Genomic DNA, 16,431 nt, shown 5'->3' on the forward strand with positions numbered 1-16,431 from the left:
TACAATTTTTCATTTGAATGCAGAATTTATTTCAAACAGATTTTAAATATGAAAATCCTATAAATTATGAACATTTATAGAATATACTTTTGCCAAAGAAAAATCTTGGAAGAGTGACGGTGTCAAAATCTGGCTCTGCTAAACCGAATGAAGCTGATCGCTACTCAAAGGGTATTTCTCCTTACGTTTTCATGCAACTGGCTGTTTTACAGAATACCATTACTCAATGCCAGTATTACTTTACAGATCCTCAGTAGGCTTCACTCTTCCACAACTGATTCATGACCAAAAGCAGCTTTTACTTGTTTACATTAAATCAAGCCACCTGGTTTCCTGTACATACATAGCATAGCAAATGAAAAAAAATTCATGCCAACAAGGTGAGAACTTAATCCAACATCTGTTGAACAGGCAGAAAATATTTACAAATAAAAACATTCTAAACCATCCACTTCAAGTCAAGAAAAACTGTATGACCATTTACTTCCCCTGTAAATGGTAATTTTATCATTCTTTACCTTATGTAGGCTGATATTCCCAATTTTTAGATTAACACACTTTGCAGAAATGTACAGCAGCAGAAATTCCTCACCGACACTTAGTTGGTTTTATTGTCTTACTCTACAGAATCCTGTATGTATAGAATACAGCCATTTACAGAAAAACATAACAGCTCCTTAGAATACCACATTTTACAAGATTGCAATTACATGGTAGTCATTTCCTTCCAGCATTGCATATGACAGCGTATGCTTATATCCTTCCAAAACAGGCATGTTGTAGAGAGCAATTCTGACTATAAATACACAGTTTATATTAGTCCTTCTATGTACAACAAAAGACAAATTACCCCAGTATACAGTAATAACACTTATATATCGGTGCAGATTTGAACTACAGAGCCACTTCTTTAACGAAGTTTACAGTATAAAAAAATAAGGATACCAGTTACCTATTACAACATTTTCATCTTTTAGTTTCTTGCGGAGTAGTCAGTGATACAAGCATTGCTTGCTTTGTGTAAAATATATTATTTTAAAATAGCAGTATAGTGTCCTTCCAGTTACAAAAATATAATTATGTCCTACAGAAATTTTGTTGAATTAAAAAGTATATAAAAATATGGATCATAATTTTAGACCATGTGTGAAATTAGAAATAAAGTAGAAGTAAATCTGTAAGTATTTTTAAATACTATCTCCTGGCTCAGTGAGCCACTTCTGATTTTTCATAAAAAGAGATCAAAGCTTAGTTAGGAATTTAATGGGCAAGGACCAGTTTTGGCTACTGAGTATATAATACTACATTATTAGTGCGGCCAAAGAAGAGCCACTGGAAAATATTTAGGGCTTCAGTTTGAAAGATAAAAAATATTGTGGTGACAGCAGGAACGGTTGAAAAATACCAAAAAGGGATGGTAATTTAGCAAAAGGCAAAGAGCATTTCTTACTGGTTTTATTTACTTTCTATGTAAAAACCTGCCAGACTGTAGGGTACAGTCAAGACCCAGCCAAGTGCCCTCTCAGGCCGCTGCAGGTGGTGCTGCCTTGGAGGAGCCCAGCGGCTGCAGGTGCCTCACCCCGAGACCGGTCGAGCACAGAGGCAGCAGAAGAACTTGGGGACATACCAAGCTCTACTGGTTGTCTTCCCACTATTAGGACAGCTTAGGATTCAATGTATGAGGTTTATATAGGAAATAAATAGGGTAAATCTTTTCACCTTTTGCATGGTTTTAAGGTGTCAGGTTATTAAAGCAAATTAACCTGTTCCTAAGTCCAAGGCAGAAATCTTGCTGTTCGCTCATCTGTGACCAAAGCTGTGCTGGTTATGAACCTCCCATGTCTGAAAAGCAGATTTCCATCCTCAGCCATGTTCCTCAGCATCCTGGGGAATTCTGGTGAGTTTTCCAGTGCTGTGCCCTTGGCTGAGCTGTTTCCCATGCGCTAGCAGCACTTCCCTAACTCACATTGCTCACCGCTCTTACAATGCTCAGGAGAAAAATCCCAGTGTGGAATCCACCTCAACTGCACGGCAGAACAAATGCTACTGGAAACATTGCTGCTACGCTTCCCAGGAATGCAGAAAAAGAACTTTCATGCAGAATACGCTATAAAAACTGAACAGGTTTCATTTTTGGGGGCGGTGGGGGGGTGGTGTTTGTTGCATGGGATAGATTGGCTTTATCATGCTTCATCTTGTAAACAAGGAAAACTGGAGAAACAGCAAGTTATTAGCAAAGCAACCCCTTGTTTTTCTGTTCAGTCTTGTACGAAAAAGTAGCTCAAGCTAGAATTTATCCATTCCAGCACTGTGTAGCTGGCAGGAGCCTAAGCCACTGCTTGCTGACTCAGAGGAAAGCCATCTCTGGAGTTACACACTGCCCAAAGCTCCACAGTTGTTTACCTTCTGTTATTCTGGGAAAGGATTTTTTAACACTCTTCCTTCCCTGCTAGGAGAAACAATGCTGAAGCCACACATTTACTATGAAAGTCAAACGCTCAGCTAATGTAACATACTAACTTCTTTAAAACTAATGAAGTTGTACCAGTTTATAGCAGCACAAGAACTGGCTCAAAGTATTTGACATGTTTTTGCCTGCCCAGAAACTACCAAGCTATCGTGCTGTCTTAGCACCACAGGCCCTTCATAGCTCCGATTCTTTATCTATCTCATCTAGGTAGTATTCATCATCGGTGGTGGTATCACTGTCTGAGTCCGAATAAGCTGCTGGGTATTCCCGATGGGTATCAGTCAGCTCTTGGGGGGATGAAGCAGCCGATGACATTTTGCTCCCAGCAGAACTTGAGCTCAAAAGCTCAGCCCTATTTATAGAAGGGGTCTCTCCATCTCTGAGAGCACCAGGGTTGTTAAGAAGACATGGTCTCCACAATCGCCCTTCTGTGAGTGACCTTTTGATATTTTCCAGGAAAGCCAACTGCTGTTCTTTGCCAAATATACCAAACTCAATGGAAGGATACATCAAATTTCTTGTGCTGTAACACCTTTCATCATCCGATGCCCAGTTTTCATTTTCATCACAAGGCAACAGCTCTGAGTAAGACTTAAACCTCTTCCCATGTGTACCAACTTCTGGCAGAATATTGCTTCCCGAGGCAAAGGTCTCAGGGGAATCTTGAGCACAAATACTCTCAGAAAGGTGACGCTCACGCTGACTTTTGGCATGACTCTTGCGCAACTGATAGCTATGCAAGTTAGCATTTTTTAAGCTAGCAGACTGAGAGGTATTTTGACACTGACCACGCACTGTCTGGGGAGTCAAGTTTTGCTCTGGATATATGCCTGCCTGCAAGCAGCTATTTACGTATGTGTTCGAGTTTTTGTCAGTTAGAAGTGTCAGGGGAGGACTGCAGGCACAACTGCTAGCTCTTCTTTTCTCATCATCCACTGGGTCCGATGTAGTAGCACTGGGAGAGATGGGCTGGTTTTTGCTTTCTAACCTGAGATCGAGGCTATGGGAATTCTTATTTCTTGTGGTTACTGCTTTATCTGGAAATAGGGTTGTAACACTTGGTGGATTTTCCACTTTCCCTGTAGATTTTTGGGGACTGATGGCTTCTTTCTGGATGTATGAGCTTGTAAAAGACCTCCACTTGGTGTTATTAACAAGCAAGGAAGGATCATTCTGATTTTCAGTCTTCTTATTCTCAGCTGTTCTTGGTCTGGGCATATTCTTATCAGGGTCCAGACTGTGATTCTGACTTTCATTGTCCAACTGCAGGAATGGCTCACGGCAATCTGTTGAAATCTGTGAGTCAAGGGACACGTCGACCTCTAAAGAAGTGGCACTTCCATCGTTCTGTGAAAAAATGTTACTTATATGTGGTTTGGGGGGTAAATTTTTACTTGAAAATTTTCGACTTGTTTTGTAAACAGCTGCCAGTTTATTTTTAATTGAAGGTCTGTTTTTCCTTTTTTCTATATCTTTGACTTTGTCTCTCGTGCAGTCAGAGAGAAGCTTGTTCTCGTCTTCTGCACTCCGTGTTATTTTCTGATCTTGTGTAACCCTGAGGACTTTATCTTTACAGTTAATGTTCAGGCGGCCTTCACTGTCCCTCTCCAATTCCTGCAAACCACTATAATCTTTACCGATTTGAGTACTCTGTGATTTTTGCTCTTTTTTAATTTTTGAATTCTTTAATTCATCTGCATCTGTGCTAACCCCTTCATCTAGCTGAAGTAATGGGTCAGCACTGGAAGCTGTGCTTACCTCAGGTACTTTGTTCCGAGACTCTGAAAGAACTTTGCTACAACACTTTAAATCATTTGCATTTTTTCTTGAACTGTCAGCCCTTAATTGCAGTCCACTACTTTTATTATTACACAGAGGTGTGCTCTGGTGTAGGAAATTTACTTTCTGTTTGACTTCGGTACTACCCCTGTACTTGTCTTCCACAGGAGGAAGCAGCACATCAGCACGCTCTGTGTTACCACTCCTTCCAAGGAAACTTTTCCCTCCTGGGTGGAGGAGTAAATTGTTCAGATTTTTATTGGTGTTCACCTTAGGGGGCTGACAGCAGTTTTCAGAGTTTCCCTTCTGTATAGTATTTTTATTTGTTGAAGTAGAATACAAAGGCTTTTCTAAACACCTGCCTGGCTTGGGAGGGGTTGATAAAGTGGACATTAGCGGTGAAGTTGTTTGTAAAATTTCCTTCTTTTCTTTTAGACTTATTTCTGTATTTTGGCTACTTGCGGGATCAGAAATAGTCTTACCTGACTTAGCCACTACTGCAGTGGATTGTGGACCACCTAAAGAAATTTCTTTTGTCACCATGTCAGAAAGCACATTTTCTGCTAATGGAAGATCTGTTGAACTATCTTTCCTGCTGTGTATCATACTCATTGACTTTGAAGTACTTATCTTCTCAGAGCTAGGAGATAAGTGGGAATTCTCTCCTTCACTATCAACAGCAGTTCCTAAGTTTTGAGGTGTGACCACAGCTGAAGATACTGGGTCGGAAGAATATGAAGGCACCTCTTTTTCCGAAGGGCTGGGGAAAAAAACATTTGCTAAACTCACATAGCCTTCATTTTTCTTGTTTTGTATTCTTGGTGACTGAACATTTTCTTTGGGACAAGGTAAATCTGCATCCTCTGGATTATCTCTAAAGAGGTTACAGAATGTTCTTGAATGCCTCCGTGGTAACGTGTAATAAATTGAAACTAGTTCATGATACTTGACATGATCTTCATCAACACAAACTGTAAATGTGCTTGTAGTTTTATATTTCTGCAAAAAGTTTCCTCTCTCCTTACAATCTGAAAACACAGAGGATTCTCTTCTGCTTAGATGTTTACATCTGTCTGTCAGTTCAACTGATGTACTACTACTTACTGAATCATTAGGACTTTTGGTTAAAGGGCTGGGGCAATCTTTTTCTTTGTTACTTGTAGCAGCACTTAATGATGCTGATGTTAAAAAGGAATGGTTTGAGTCTAAACAAGACACATCTCTTCGATTAGAACAAAAGGCATCAGCTCTACGTGGAGTTTCAGACCTTAAGCGATCATATATTGTTCTACTTTCTCTAGGTAAGGAGATGGGCTTATCTGACATAATACTACCAGCAATGCTAGCTGATTTTCTAGGCAAAGTGTAATAAATAACAAGTGGGTCAGGAGATTTGAGGCTGTTTCGGCTAGGGGAGCCAGTAACGCTGCAGCTACTGGTGTGTCTCAGTAAGCTGTCTTGCTTGTGAAGTCTTTCAGTACAAGGTGAATTACTCCTTTTTTTTCTGCTTTCTTTTTCAAGGCAAAAATAACTTAAACTCTGTTCAGAGGGCTTGGGGTCTCCATCAAAGCTACGCACGTAAGTATTTCCAGAATTTGCGTTTTGTGGAGAACTAGTAGTGCATTGTCCATTACAGTCCTTAGTAACTAAAGTGCTTGTCTTTTGCAGTGTTTTCTCTTTGGTAACACTTATTCTGCTCACTTGACTTGGTTTTCCATCTTCTGCTTGAGATTCAGGAACTGTGCAATTTACTGAAGAGCTAGTTCGTGTTCCTAAGCATTTAGAGTTGTCTTTATGACAAAGTGCTTGTGGAGAGCTTTGTGAGGAGCTAGATGAGCATTCAGGAGGACAGGAGAACATGCCTTGACAGTTTGCTAATTTTTCAGCGGATGGAGCAGAAGCAACATTCAGCAGTGACGACTGTCTCTTCGGAGTAGCTTGGTTCATGGCTTCTGCACTCCAATTATCCTGTGTGATGCTCTCTCTTTTTGCTGCATAATGCAGATTATGTTCCTGTTCTTTCTGACTTGGAAGAAGAAGTTCCTTTCTGCTGTCATCAGCTGGCAAATTACAGGGAGGCTGATTGAACACACTGTTGGGTGGGCAGTAATTTTCCTTCATTTGTATATTTCTTTTATCACCATTTGATGTATATATTTTTGCAATATCTTCTCTGGCAGCGACTTCGGTTTGTCTCTTTGATCTCATTGTATTAAAGAGAGATGCACTGCGTTGCAACGTGGCAGAAGCAGGGCTCTTACAGGGAAAACTCTGGGTGTTGATGCAGCTTGTATCTCCTTGTTGAGAAACTGACTGTAACGGCATGTCTTTGTCTGGCAGTTTCATACCTTCAACTTTTTCTAGTTGTGTGAAGTCTGCCTTAGTACCTCTTTGGGCAACAACAGCTGAATTCCTGTTCAGTCCTATAGGTTTTGTTTGGTCCTTCAAATTAAGGAAGACTGGCTCATCGGTTCTACTATTAGATGAAGAAACTGAAGAGTTACAACCTAGCCAGGGCTGACAGCCCTCTGTGCATTCTGAAAAAGTTCTATTTGCACTTCTTGTTGTCCTTTTGATATTTGTAGTTTCTGGAGGATACATGTGAAAATCGTTCTGGAGGCGCTGTGAACCAAACTTGGCATTCTTTGTGTGTGCCCACTGCTGGTCATTTAAATTAGCCATAATCATTTCAAAACTGGCATCAGGGGAAATAAATGTTTCATCATTGTAGTACTGAGGAATATCAGCCCAAGAAGGATAGCTGTCTTTTTTTCCATATGAAGAATTTTGCTTTGCATACAACTTGCCGTGAGAAGAAGTATCTCTATAGTAGGATCTAGAGAGATTATTTTCTGATTTGTATAATGGATAGTTTTCCCAGTTATCAAAGGGCAATGGAGAAGTAGCCTTGTCAGGGCAACTAACTCTACTAAAGCAATTACTGCTTGAAATCGATCTTCTGTAATGGTGTTTTGAGTGGTAATATGCATATTTCTTGGTTTCTTGCAAACAGCTAGGATATCTACCATGGTCTGTAGCATGAAACTCCATCAGTGATTGGGTTCTAAACATTTTTTCTTGAGCTGATGTTTGTCCAGGAGAGTCTGGTGTGTTGTTCCATACAATAGAAGACAGAGGAATTCTCTTTGGGTTCTGTCGACCAAACCTTGGTAGAAAACCATTGTTGCTCTCCCTTGCCAATGGATGTTGTAAACTAGATGATGATAGTTGGTCAGAAGATACTGATGATGGACATCTCCGAAGGGAACACACAGAGTAACTTCTGCCAGCTGTATCCCTGTTCATGCAGCTCTTGTGCCTAAATCCACTGTTCTGTGTTATGGAAGGAGGATATAAGCTACCTTCTGAAGACCGTCCAAAAGAAACAGAAGACAGCCTGCTGCTCAGCCGATGAGGATTTCCATCAGCTGGATCACCATATTTGTAATCTTCTTGAAAGGCTGCCTGGTGCCAGTTTATATATGCACTGTGTAATTTCCTTGGTCTGATGAAAATTTTGTGTTCATCTTTGGCTCTTATTGTTCTCAGTCCATCTGGGAAAAATGTGCTAGGCATGTCACTCCAGTCATTTCTGTGTTGCCCTCTACTAGCAGTCTGTCTCTTTGAAGTAGGGAATGCATTAATGTATTGGACACTTGATGCACTGCTAGTAGACACTGTCCTGTCCAACGGGTCTTGGGCTTGTTCCTGGGCCAGCTGGTCATCCAGATCATTTAGAACTGCACAGGGAAAAAGATAATTGAGTTTGTTTTCTTTAATAATTTATGACTATTTATGTTAAAAGCTTTCGTGTATTACATTAATAATCAGAACTGGTTTTGAAAGGAGTCAGCTTCTCAGCATTCAAAACCCTTCCCGAACCGCACGTTCTTCATCCATAGGACCTTTCAGCAGTTACCCATTAATGACTGCAAGGAAAAAAACACACTGCTTTATGACTGATCTTAAAACTGCTCTTTATGTAAATGTTAGTCTTTATGCTATTTAAAAGAAAAACAAAACAATTTGAAGTCTAAATCCTTACTCATGCCCTCTATACATATATGTCTGTGTCTATGTGTGTGTAAACTTTCCAAATCTAGTTTGTAAGCAAAAAATTCCTGAAAAGAATTCACTAGGAAAACATGGACCTTTCTGTGTGTATACAAAGCACAGTTATGATGTGACTGTAAAGAACACAGAATCCTGCAAACCATCAAACAAGCATATTCAGTGGTCTGGCATGTCCACTGTTTGTTTCATTCAGAAAAGAAGTTCTCCACTAAATTGTAGCTTTTAACTTTAAAATGAGCACTGAAAATGTCATTTTCTGGATAAAAAATGGTAATTAAATAGTTAGGAACCTATGATTCATCATGGCAACATAGACAGTCTCAGTCTCATGAACTGGAATTAAACACTGTAACAGCTCAGTTAACCAACATATTCAGTCATAAGACTAAGCCACAGCTATGTATTTAAAATATTTTTATTGGCAAAAACAATTATGCCTTTGCTAATTGTATTATTTTTGTATTTTGAAATATTATGTGTATTAGTACACATAAGATAGAAACACAAATGGGTATGGCTGTTTTGTTACAGCATTTCCTAACCATTTAAATAAAAAAGACTGATCGGTCATTACAGATCTGTGCAAATAGTACAGACTGATTAAGAAAGCATTGCTAGGTACGTATAGGTGGGGTAAAAGGCAGTAACAAAAGTACTAAAATTTTCCATTTTTCTAAGTTTCTTTTCAGCACAGAGGAGATAAGGCTCCTGAGAGAGTCAGCTTAGAACAAGGAAAACGATGTGTTGATTCTGAGTCTTCCATTTGGAGGACATCAGCCAAGCTGTGTATAGTCTTTCTCTGTTAGTGGGCAAGTGTGCAGTTACGACTGACACCCAAAAGCAGTGCGAGGCCTGTGAGTTGCAGAAGAACTACCGTCCACCATGCAGGGGTCTCCTCTTCCAGCACTGCTGACTGACCCACTGCCTCCTGATCATGCTTTCAACCTGTGATCACTTGTAATTTTGGGTGGTATAAAGTAATATTCATGGACATATTTTTTTTTTGCATATATCTGAGAAAGTTTATGGAAGAACACCTCTGTAGTCCCATAGGCTGGGTCTGACCTTGCCTCATTTCCCAGCAGTGACAGGAAAAAAAAGGAAGCAGCAGCTTTTGACTGGTGCTATAAGGGCTGCCAGAAAGCTAACTGAATGCCATAATGGCTCTTGCTTCTGTGGTTTGAGGCTTTACAATTCATAAAACCAGGCCCAGTAATTCATCATTATCAAAATTATGCATGCAGGAAACTGGGACGAAATTCTTTCACGTAACTGTATGACTGCACCTAAAGGATGCAATATGGGCTCCTGTCAGAATCAGCAGAGAGCAATGTACGCTTTTAAGGTGCGATTCTTCTGAACTGTATCAGTATGAGATGAAATGCACTCTAAGAGTAATCAATGACACATCTTGAAGTCAATGTCAAGCAGACATTTTGCTGGCAGACAAAGCCTGCAAAAAGTAGCCACTGTGCTAGAAAGTGATGACCCATATTTTTACAGCCTCTCTTTTGCAGAAAATTCTCTGAAATCAGTCACACAGTCACTTCTGGCAAAATAATATTAGAATAAAGTAAGGACACACACTTACCACTGAAAAACTCTTTCTCCAGCTGTTCATTCCATTCCTGTGTACTTTTCTCCATCATTTCATTTTCATTTGCACCAAAAGAATGATCACTTGTTTCAGTCGACATTGGGGAATTACACATTTCAGCCTGTAAAAAATGTGAAGGCAACATGATATTAGCTCTACATGTTGGTTCAAATCATGTTTCACATGTCACACCACAAATAGTGTCACAAGTCACAGAGGTCAGTAAACTCTTTGTGGGTCCGTTAAATGCTGCATTATTAAAATATACAACTGAGGACTGTAAGGTTGCATGCATTTTAGAGACTTTTACATATGTAATAAGGAGATTTCCTCATCTTGTCCTCATACCATAGCCTATTTTGGATACATGAGTTATAATGACCTTATAATATAGGGCATCATTTACCTATTTCCTCCATATGCATCCTTACTGCATTGTAGCTCTTAATTTAGTTTTTCCTAATACTTCTTCCTTGACCAGCACATTTTAAAATTCCCACACTGACCTCCCAACAGAGATTCACTGAATCAGTTTTCATATTGCAATACAGTACTTTAGGGGGCTGTGATAGATTACCTTAGCAGTGGGGGAAATGTCATCCTGTTCCCCATCTGTTAAGCTTTAGTTTTAGTTAAGCTGGAGAGGTTCCTACCACATCCATATTTCTCTCAGTTCACAGTTTCAGCTGGTAGAACTGCACACAACTGCTGAACTGCTGATGCATTTTAGCTGAGACTCTTCCTCCCTTTTTAAAATAAAAACTCTTACTACTTTCTAGTTCTCAATATTTGTAATATTTCACTTGTCTAGCTACAATAGTCTACTTATAGGCGGGATTCTCTGATAAGATCTTGGTTCAGTCATGTATTAATATAGATTATCCCTTTGTTTTTGAAATATGAGAGAAGAGAGGTGGCCAATTTACCTCCTCTATACCTTTGATTATATACTGTGTACCTTCTTAGTCCCCTCTGTGGTTATACCACACAATTGAAGAGGAGGAAAGATGTGTTAGTAATACAGGGCAATAAACTAATTCAAATAGCAAATATCATCCTTGGAGAAAATCTGTTTATTTCAACAGCATGCACCTGAATTACATCAGAAATAAATCTTGTTTCATCCTTAAACTGAGCTTATGCTTCTAAGGTGGCACATTCAGCCAAAAAATAATTTCCTACTGTCAACATTTACATAGTAATTCTGTACATGGAAATGCTGCAGGAGAGGCTCTAGCTTTCTGCCTGCCCAAGTCAGTTACTCTTTTCCACCCTTGTACAAATGAAAAGAAAAAGTAAATACACGAGATTATTCATTCAGTGTGAGTTTTGCAGGTTGATTACAGTTGCCAAAATACATGAGGGTTTTGGCCTAGAAAATTATCCATGCAATTATTCCGTCATTGAAAGAGAATTGAAACCTGATCAGAGCTTACTTAGGAAAGCTTTGGACTTCTATAGTTTACAGGGCAAGTTCATTCCACTGTGTTCAATAGGTTCACAACACAGATATTTTACTCAGCGTTTAAAACAGGAACTGCAAGAATACTATTTAAACAGGTGTTATATCAACAGCCTAAACAAAGGGGACTAGCTTTTGAAAAATCTGTGGTTTAAACATTGCTGACAAGAGAGTTGATAAGCTACTCACCGCTGCCATTTCTTCCCCTTCTGAAGATGGACTAGCAGAACTGTCATATCTGTAGGCAGAAGGATTTAAATGTCGGCTTTGAAAAGGAACGTGATGTAATTCTACCAGGTAGTAAATATGCAGCAGTTTCTCTTCCACAACTATTGAGAAGCATCTGAAAAAAGACTGCTCTATGAAGAATCCACACTTTCCCACAAAAAAGTCCTGCTAACGAAAAAATGCTGGGGAAGCATACCATTCAGTTTGGCCTTGTCAGCTTGCAAATGTAGCTGCACAGCCAAGAATGAGCTCAGCCTACTGATATCTCACTGTCTGCAATAGCCATAAAGTAATTGTTTCAATCCAGCCTTACTTTGTTGGTAGGTACTACTAATAGCCAAAGTTAAATCTGTAAGTGGTTTGCATCTGCAACTCTATTGTTTTCTTCTACCATTTCACCCTGCACAGACAGAGCTGTGCTCTGCCCCTGCAAAGGAGGACAGACAGACTGCAGATTGTTTTCCGTGTGAACTTTGGAACTTGCTGCTACTCCCCTGAAATGGCTTTTACTTAGCGATTTTTAACACATGGTAGAAAGCTCATCTGGTTTCCTAAGCTATATAGAACTGCAAGGGCTTGGCAGAGAACTGGCTAGAGCGTCTGTGAGTAATGCAGTGGTTAGAACAAGCTAAGAAGCCCTGAACATAAAAGGTATTCTGTTCTATGGGGTGACTTGCAGACATACAAACTAAAATAAAAAACCAAGAACAGGACTTGTCTTCACTGAGTCTATTTGAGTCTGCAGATGCTTATTTTACAACTAAGCAAACCCAGTCCCTTAAAAAGCCCTGCAGGAAATGTTGCTCTGCTCGTGCTTATTGCTAGCTCTTCCTTGTCTCAGAAACTGTTTTTTCCCAGGAAGTTAATTCTTGAGAGAAAGTGAAGTAGGGTAAGACGGTTCTGCTCAGTCCTGTTTGTCTCAAAGTCTTTTTGAATGACCTTGTTCTTAGGCTCTTAAAACCTTCTTGTGCTCCGGTAAACTACTTTATTGTGCTTCAACAGCAAGTATAAACCGGCTTGTTGGCAGGTTCTTTGTGGCCCAGCCTTTCCTCCTGAAGTGCTTTGTCATTTGTTTGTAATGTGCTTGCAGGCAGGGAAGAACAGTTGAAAGGTGCAATTTGTTTTTGCTTCTGTAATTGTGAACTGTAAAACCAGGATTCCTCTCTGACATGGGGTCCAACTGAAACCAAAGGAAACAAGCCTGTTGACCTCAGTGGGCTTAGGATCTGGCCAGACAATCTGAATCTGAAATTCCTAATTTTTCCTCATAGAACCCAGTATGAACAGCCATTAGTTCAGTGGGCTGCTGCCCCCGGGAATGGAATTTACAAAACCAGGACTCAGAGATGCATGTAGCTCTTCCTTTAAACTAAAATAATGTTGAATATGTTTTAACACTTCTACAGCGAATTAAGAATGAAACTTAGGTTTCAGAGTTTTTACGGTGATTTCCTGCAAACCAAGTTCAATGAAAGCCCATGGCTTAGCAAGTTACCTTAATTTTAATTATATGCATAACAAAAAGGTAAAAGCTTTGTTAGAAGCTTTCTTCTTCAGCTTTACTGTGCAAAGCCGCTCTACAGTTCTTCCCACTTGGTGCTGTGCTTGGTGTTGCGTTAATTGCTCTTTGCAACGAAGCTACACAAAGCAGATATGTTAGTCAGAAATGTCTTCTGATAGTCTAGGCAAAAATTAACTTTTCATTTGAACCTCTGGCACTATTCTAAATTTTTCCATGTCTTTGTTGTCACTGTTCTTTCAGAAATAACTGGTCATTGCATCCTGCTTTATTTTCCTCCCTGCCAACTTACACAGACAAGGGTATTTTAATCTTTTCCCTATGCCAATCCCTCCACTTCTCAAACTGTTTCATTATTTCTTCTTAACTCTTTTAAGTTTTGCAGCATTTCAAAATTAAAGTTTTGCTTACTTACAGAGAAATGTTGCTTAATTTTAGGAAAAAAGTAATTCAGTTTCTTTTTTGGTTAAGAACATTGAACAATGTTTACATTATTTTGCACACACATGCACACGCACATACACACTTGTAAACATTATCTATTACTCATAAACAGAAAAGAATTCATAAGTATTTCCCATCGGAAAAATACTACTTGCTATGGAAAATAAGAAATTATATTTTATACTTTTTCATTTATATACATATGTATCTTTTTATGACAACCAAATGTTAAGATTAAAAGATGACTCCACTTACTTCTATCAATACTGGTAACAATAATATAAATCCACAAACCAAAATCTGCTGCAAACTAGTATTTTCACCGAGGCACCTGTCTTCCGTAGGCCATCTCCCAATTGTCTAATGTCAGAGTGTAATCCATTTTCTTCTATACTACTCTTATCAGTACTACGTAAAAAGCCAGCTAAGCAACAAGCATATAACTCAAATATGCTGAAAACACAATTAAAACAGCTTTTCTTTTCCAGCATGAAACACACTTACATATTAGAAAAGAATAAGTATGAATTCAAGAACACCAAACACCTTTGAACCAAGTCATCAAACATTAACTACCTTCAGACTACAGTTACAAAGTTACCTTTTACTAGCATCTTCTGTATCTCCACATAAGCATTCTCTTTTTTGCAGCATCCATAATTTATTCTTACAGCAAAACACCACCGCAGCTGATGAAACTGTCTCTCCAGTACAGAAAGGACCCTCTAAACAGCCATTAATATTTAGCTATTTCAAAGCTTCTGCCGGTCAAGCTTACTTACAGGATTCACAGTGCTGCCTCCTATTGTATTTCACTAGCTCTCCAAAATAACTCTACCTGTGAGAGGCAGATTATTTTAGTGCTTTGTCTATGCATAAAGCAAACCACATGCCACGGCAACACCTAGAAGAGGGTGGGGGAAGTTTTCGACAGAGAGGCGTGACTAGAAAATGTAGCAATCAGCTCAGTTACACGTCAGGATTGACTTGTTTATTTTTCAAGCTGTGCTTGGTAAGAAATCAAAGGCATCTGAGCCTGAGACAAGATAGATTTTTTTGTAGAAAAGCCAGATAAACACATACTAGAAAAGCTGATGCAATGAGTAGGCACGGTTTATTTTTTTGCCTTCTTAAATTAAGAAATTGTTTCAATGCTTAGATTCTACAGCAAAGCCTAGACCTTCACTTGTGCATGGGCTACCTTAAAGTGCACCAGGATAAAGCGCTCTTGAAACCTGATTCTCAGTCACACAAGCCCCCCTTTATTCTGCACGGAGGCCTGTGGTCTGGTGTTGGTGTGTCCCAGTGTGAAGGGCTTTACCATAGAATCATAGAATCGTTCAGGCTGGAAAAGATCTTGAAGATCATCGAGTCCAACGGCTAACCTAGTCCACCACTAAACCCTGTCACAGGAAAGAGGAGGGAGCAGATGACATGTACAGAGCAGTGTTAAAACTTCGCAAATTTTTTTTGTATGCTGCGATGCTACGTAGGAGAACTGTTACCAGTAAACATCCGCAAAGCTAACCTCATGGCCTCTATTCAAACCTCTCCTTAAATCTCCTGCTGCTTTGACAGAAACACAATGGCAAGCTTCTGTGTTACAAAATCTATGGTATCAGACTAACCATCATTTCTTTAGAGGCTTGCTGTCATTGTTTATTATAGCTGTTCCTTGTCTCAGCATCATGCCACCTAGGAGCCCCAGGCATGGCCCAGAATACCAGCCGGAGACTCTCTAAACAGAGTGAAAATCAGCTGTTTGTGCCAAAGATCTTGCAGCTTCCTACTCTGATTTCACAGCACTTAGATTGCACAATGCACCTTTACCTATGATTGTCAGTCCCAAGCATTACCCCAAGATGCACATAAAAATACTACTACTTCACTCAGGTGTTGCCAACATACAGGACCATACCAGGACCAAAGTTAGAAGAGTCAGCCTAACTAGCTAAGTGTAGCCCCTGCTGCCCAGTTCCCTCTGAACAGCAGCTTTAACCCTGTGGATGTCAAGAGAGAAGGATGCTCTTCAAACAGCAGCTCCAGTGCTGCATATAAGACCATCTTTAGTTCAGATCCAGTTGAAACCAAAGCCCTGTTGAAGTACAGAAGACAAAAGCATTGCAGAACCACCCTCTTTGCCCAACTACAGCTAAAGCTGCAGGCCTGACTCTAAGCTGCCTCAGGGCTAGAAATGGTGGGAACTGATGCAGCAGAGCTGCCTGGGGCTGGTACTCTCTGCCATGGCCTGCGAAGACTATGCTTTCCTGTTATATCACAGCCATAGGGCACTAGATCCCCATGCACCTTACACTTTGTCCTCTTGAGAAGGAATTAAATAGGATGCAGCCGCTGCGAAGTCTAGGGGCTCTCATATACTTAAAACCTTTATGCAAAACCTGAGCAAAATATATTTAGCCAAAAGACTTTACCTATTACTTGCCACTTATCTTCTGACACAGAACAGATAATCTTTCATTACATGACCAAGTAAAATCTCAGCGAGGTGAAAGGCAAGAGACTGGAAAAATAATTTAAACAAATTTTTCTAAGCAAAACACAACAATTCATAGACTTTTTAAAAGCTGGACATAATGTATGTTCTGGTTATAGCTCACCGTGGTTGCTGCTGAGTCTGGGTTTTCCTTGATTTTCTAAAGGAGAAAAGCCAAGCAAAAGGTGATCTGAAGCCCAGAAAGGAAGCTGAAGTGTTCTTTTGTGCTTGAGGATTTGTACGGGATGACATTTTCAATTCTTTATGATCTAAAAATAGTGTAAAAATTGTATTTGTTTCAATTTCTTACTAAATACAGCATTAAAATATATAGTAAAAGTTACATCTTCATAAACAATTGTCT

At 39.6% G+C, this 16,431-nt stretch overlaps 1 protein-coding gene across 3 annotated transcripts in view; it reads right to left on the bottom strand.

Annotated features, from left to right (window-relative positions):
• Positions 1-16,431, bottom strand: part of EXPH5 (exophilin 5) — a 37,060-nt gene continuing 20,629 nt past the window's right edge. The window contains exons 3-6 of one of the 3 annotated variants that reach the window (XM_055702786.1): positions 16,192-16,336; positions 11,572-11,620; positions 9,915-10,041; positions 1-7,989 (exon numbers count right to left, since the gene is read on the bottom strand). In XM_055702786.1, the coding sequence (XP_055558761.1) occupies positions 2,645-7,989; positions 9,915-10,041; positions 11,572-11,620; positions 16,192-16,336 (5,666 nt within the window). In that variant the 3' untranslated portion in view covers positions 1-2,644. Of the gene's footprint in view, positions 7,990-9,914; positions 10,042-11,571; positions 11,621-13,828; positions 14,129-14,174; positions 15,255-16,191; positions 16,337-16,431 lie in introns of those variants that run through there. The other 2 variants (XM_027799104.2, XM_027799105.2) reach the window with 2 other exon arrangements.

This window comes from Falco cherrug, chromosome 2 (genome assembly GCF_023634085.1).
Source record: "Falco cherrug isolate bFalChe1 chromosome 2, bFalChe1.pri, whole genome shotgun sequence".
Lineage (NCBI taxonomy): Eukaryota > Metazoa > Chordata > Aves > Falconiformes > Falconidae > Falco > Falco cherrug.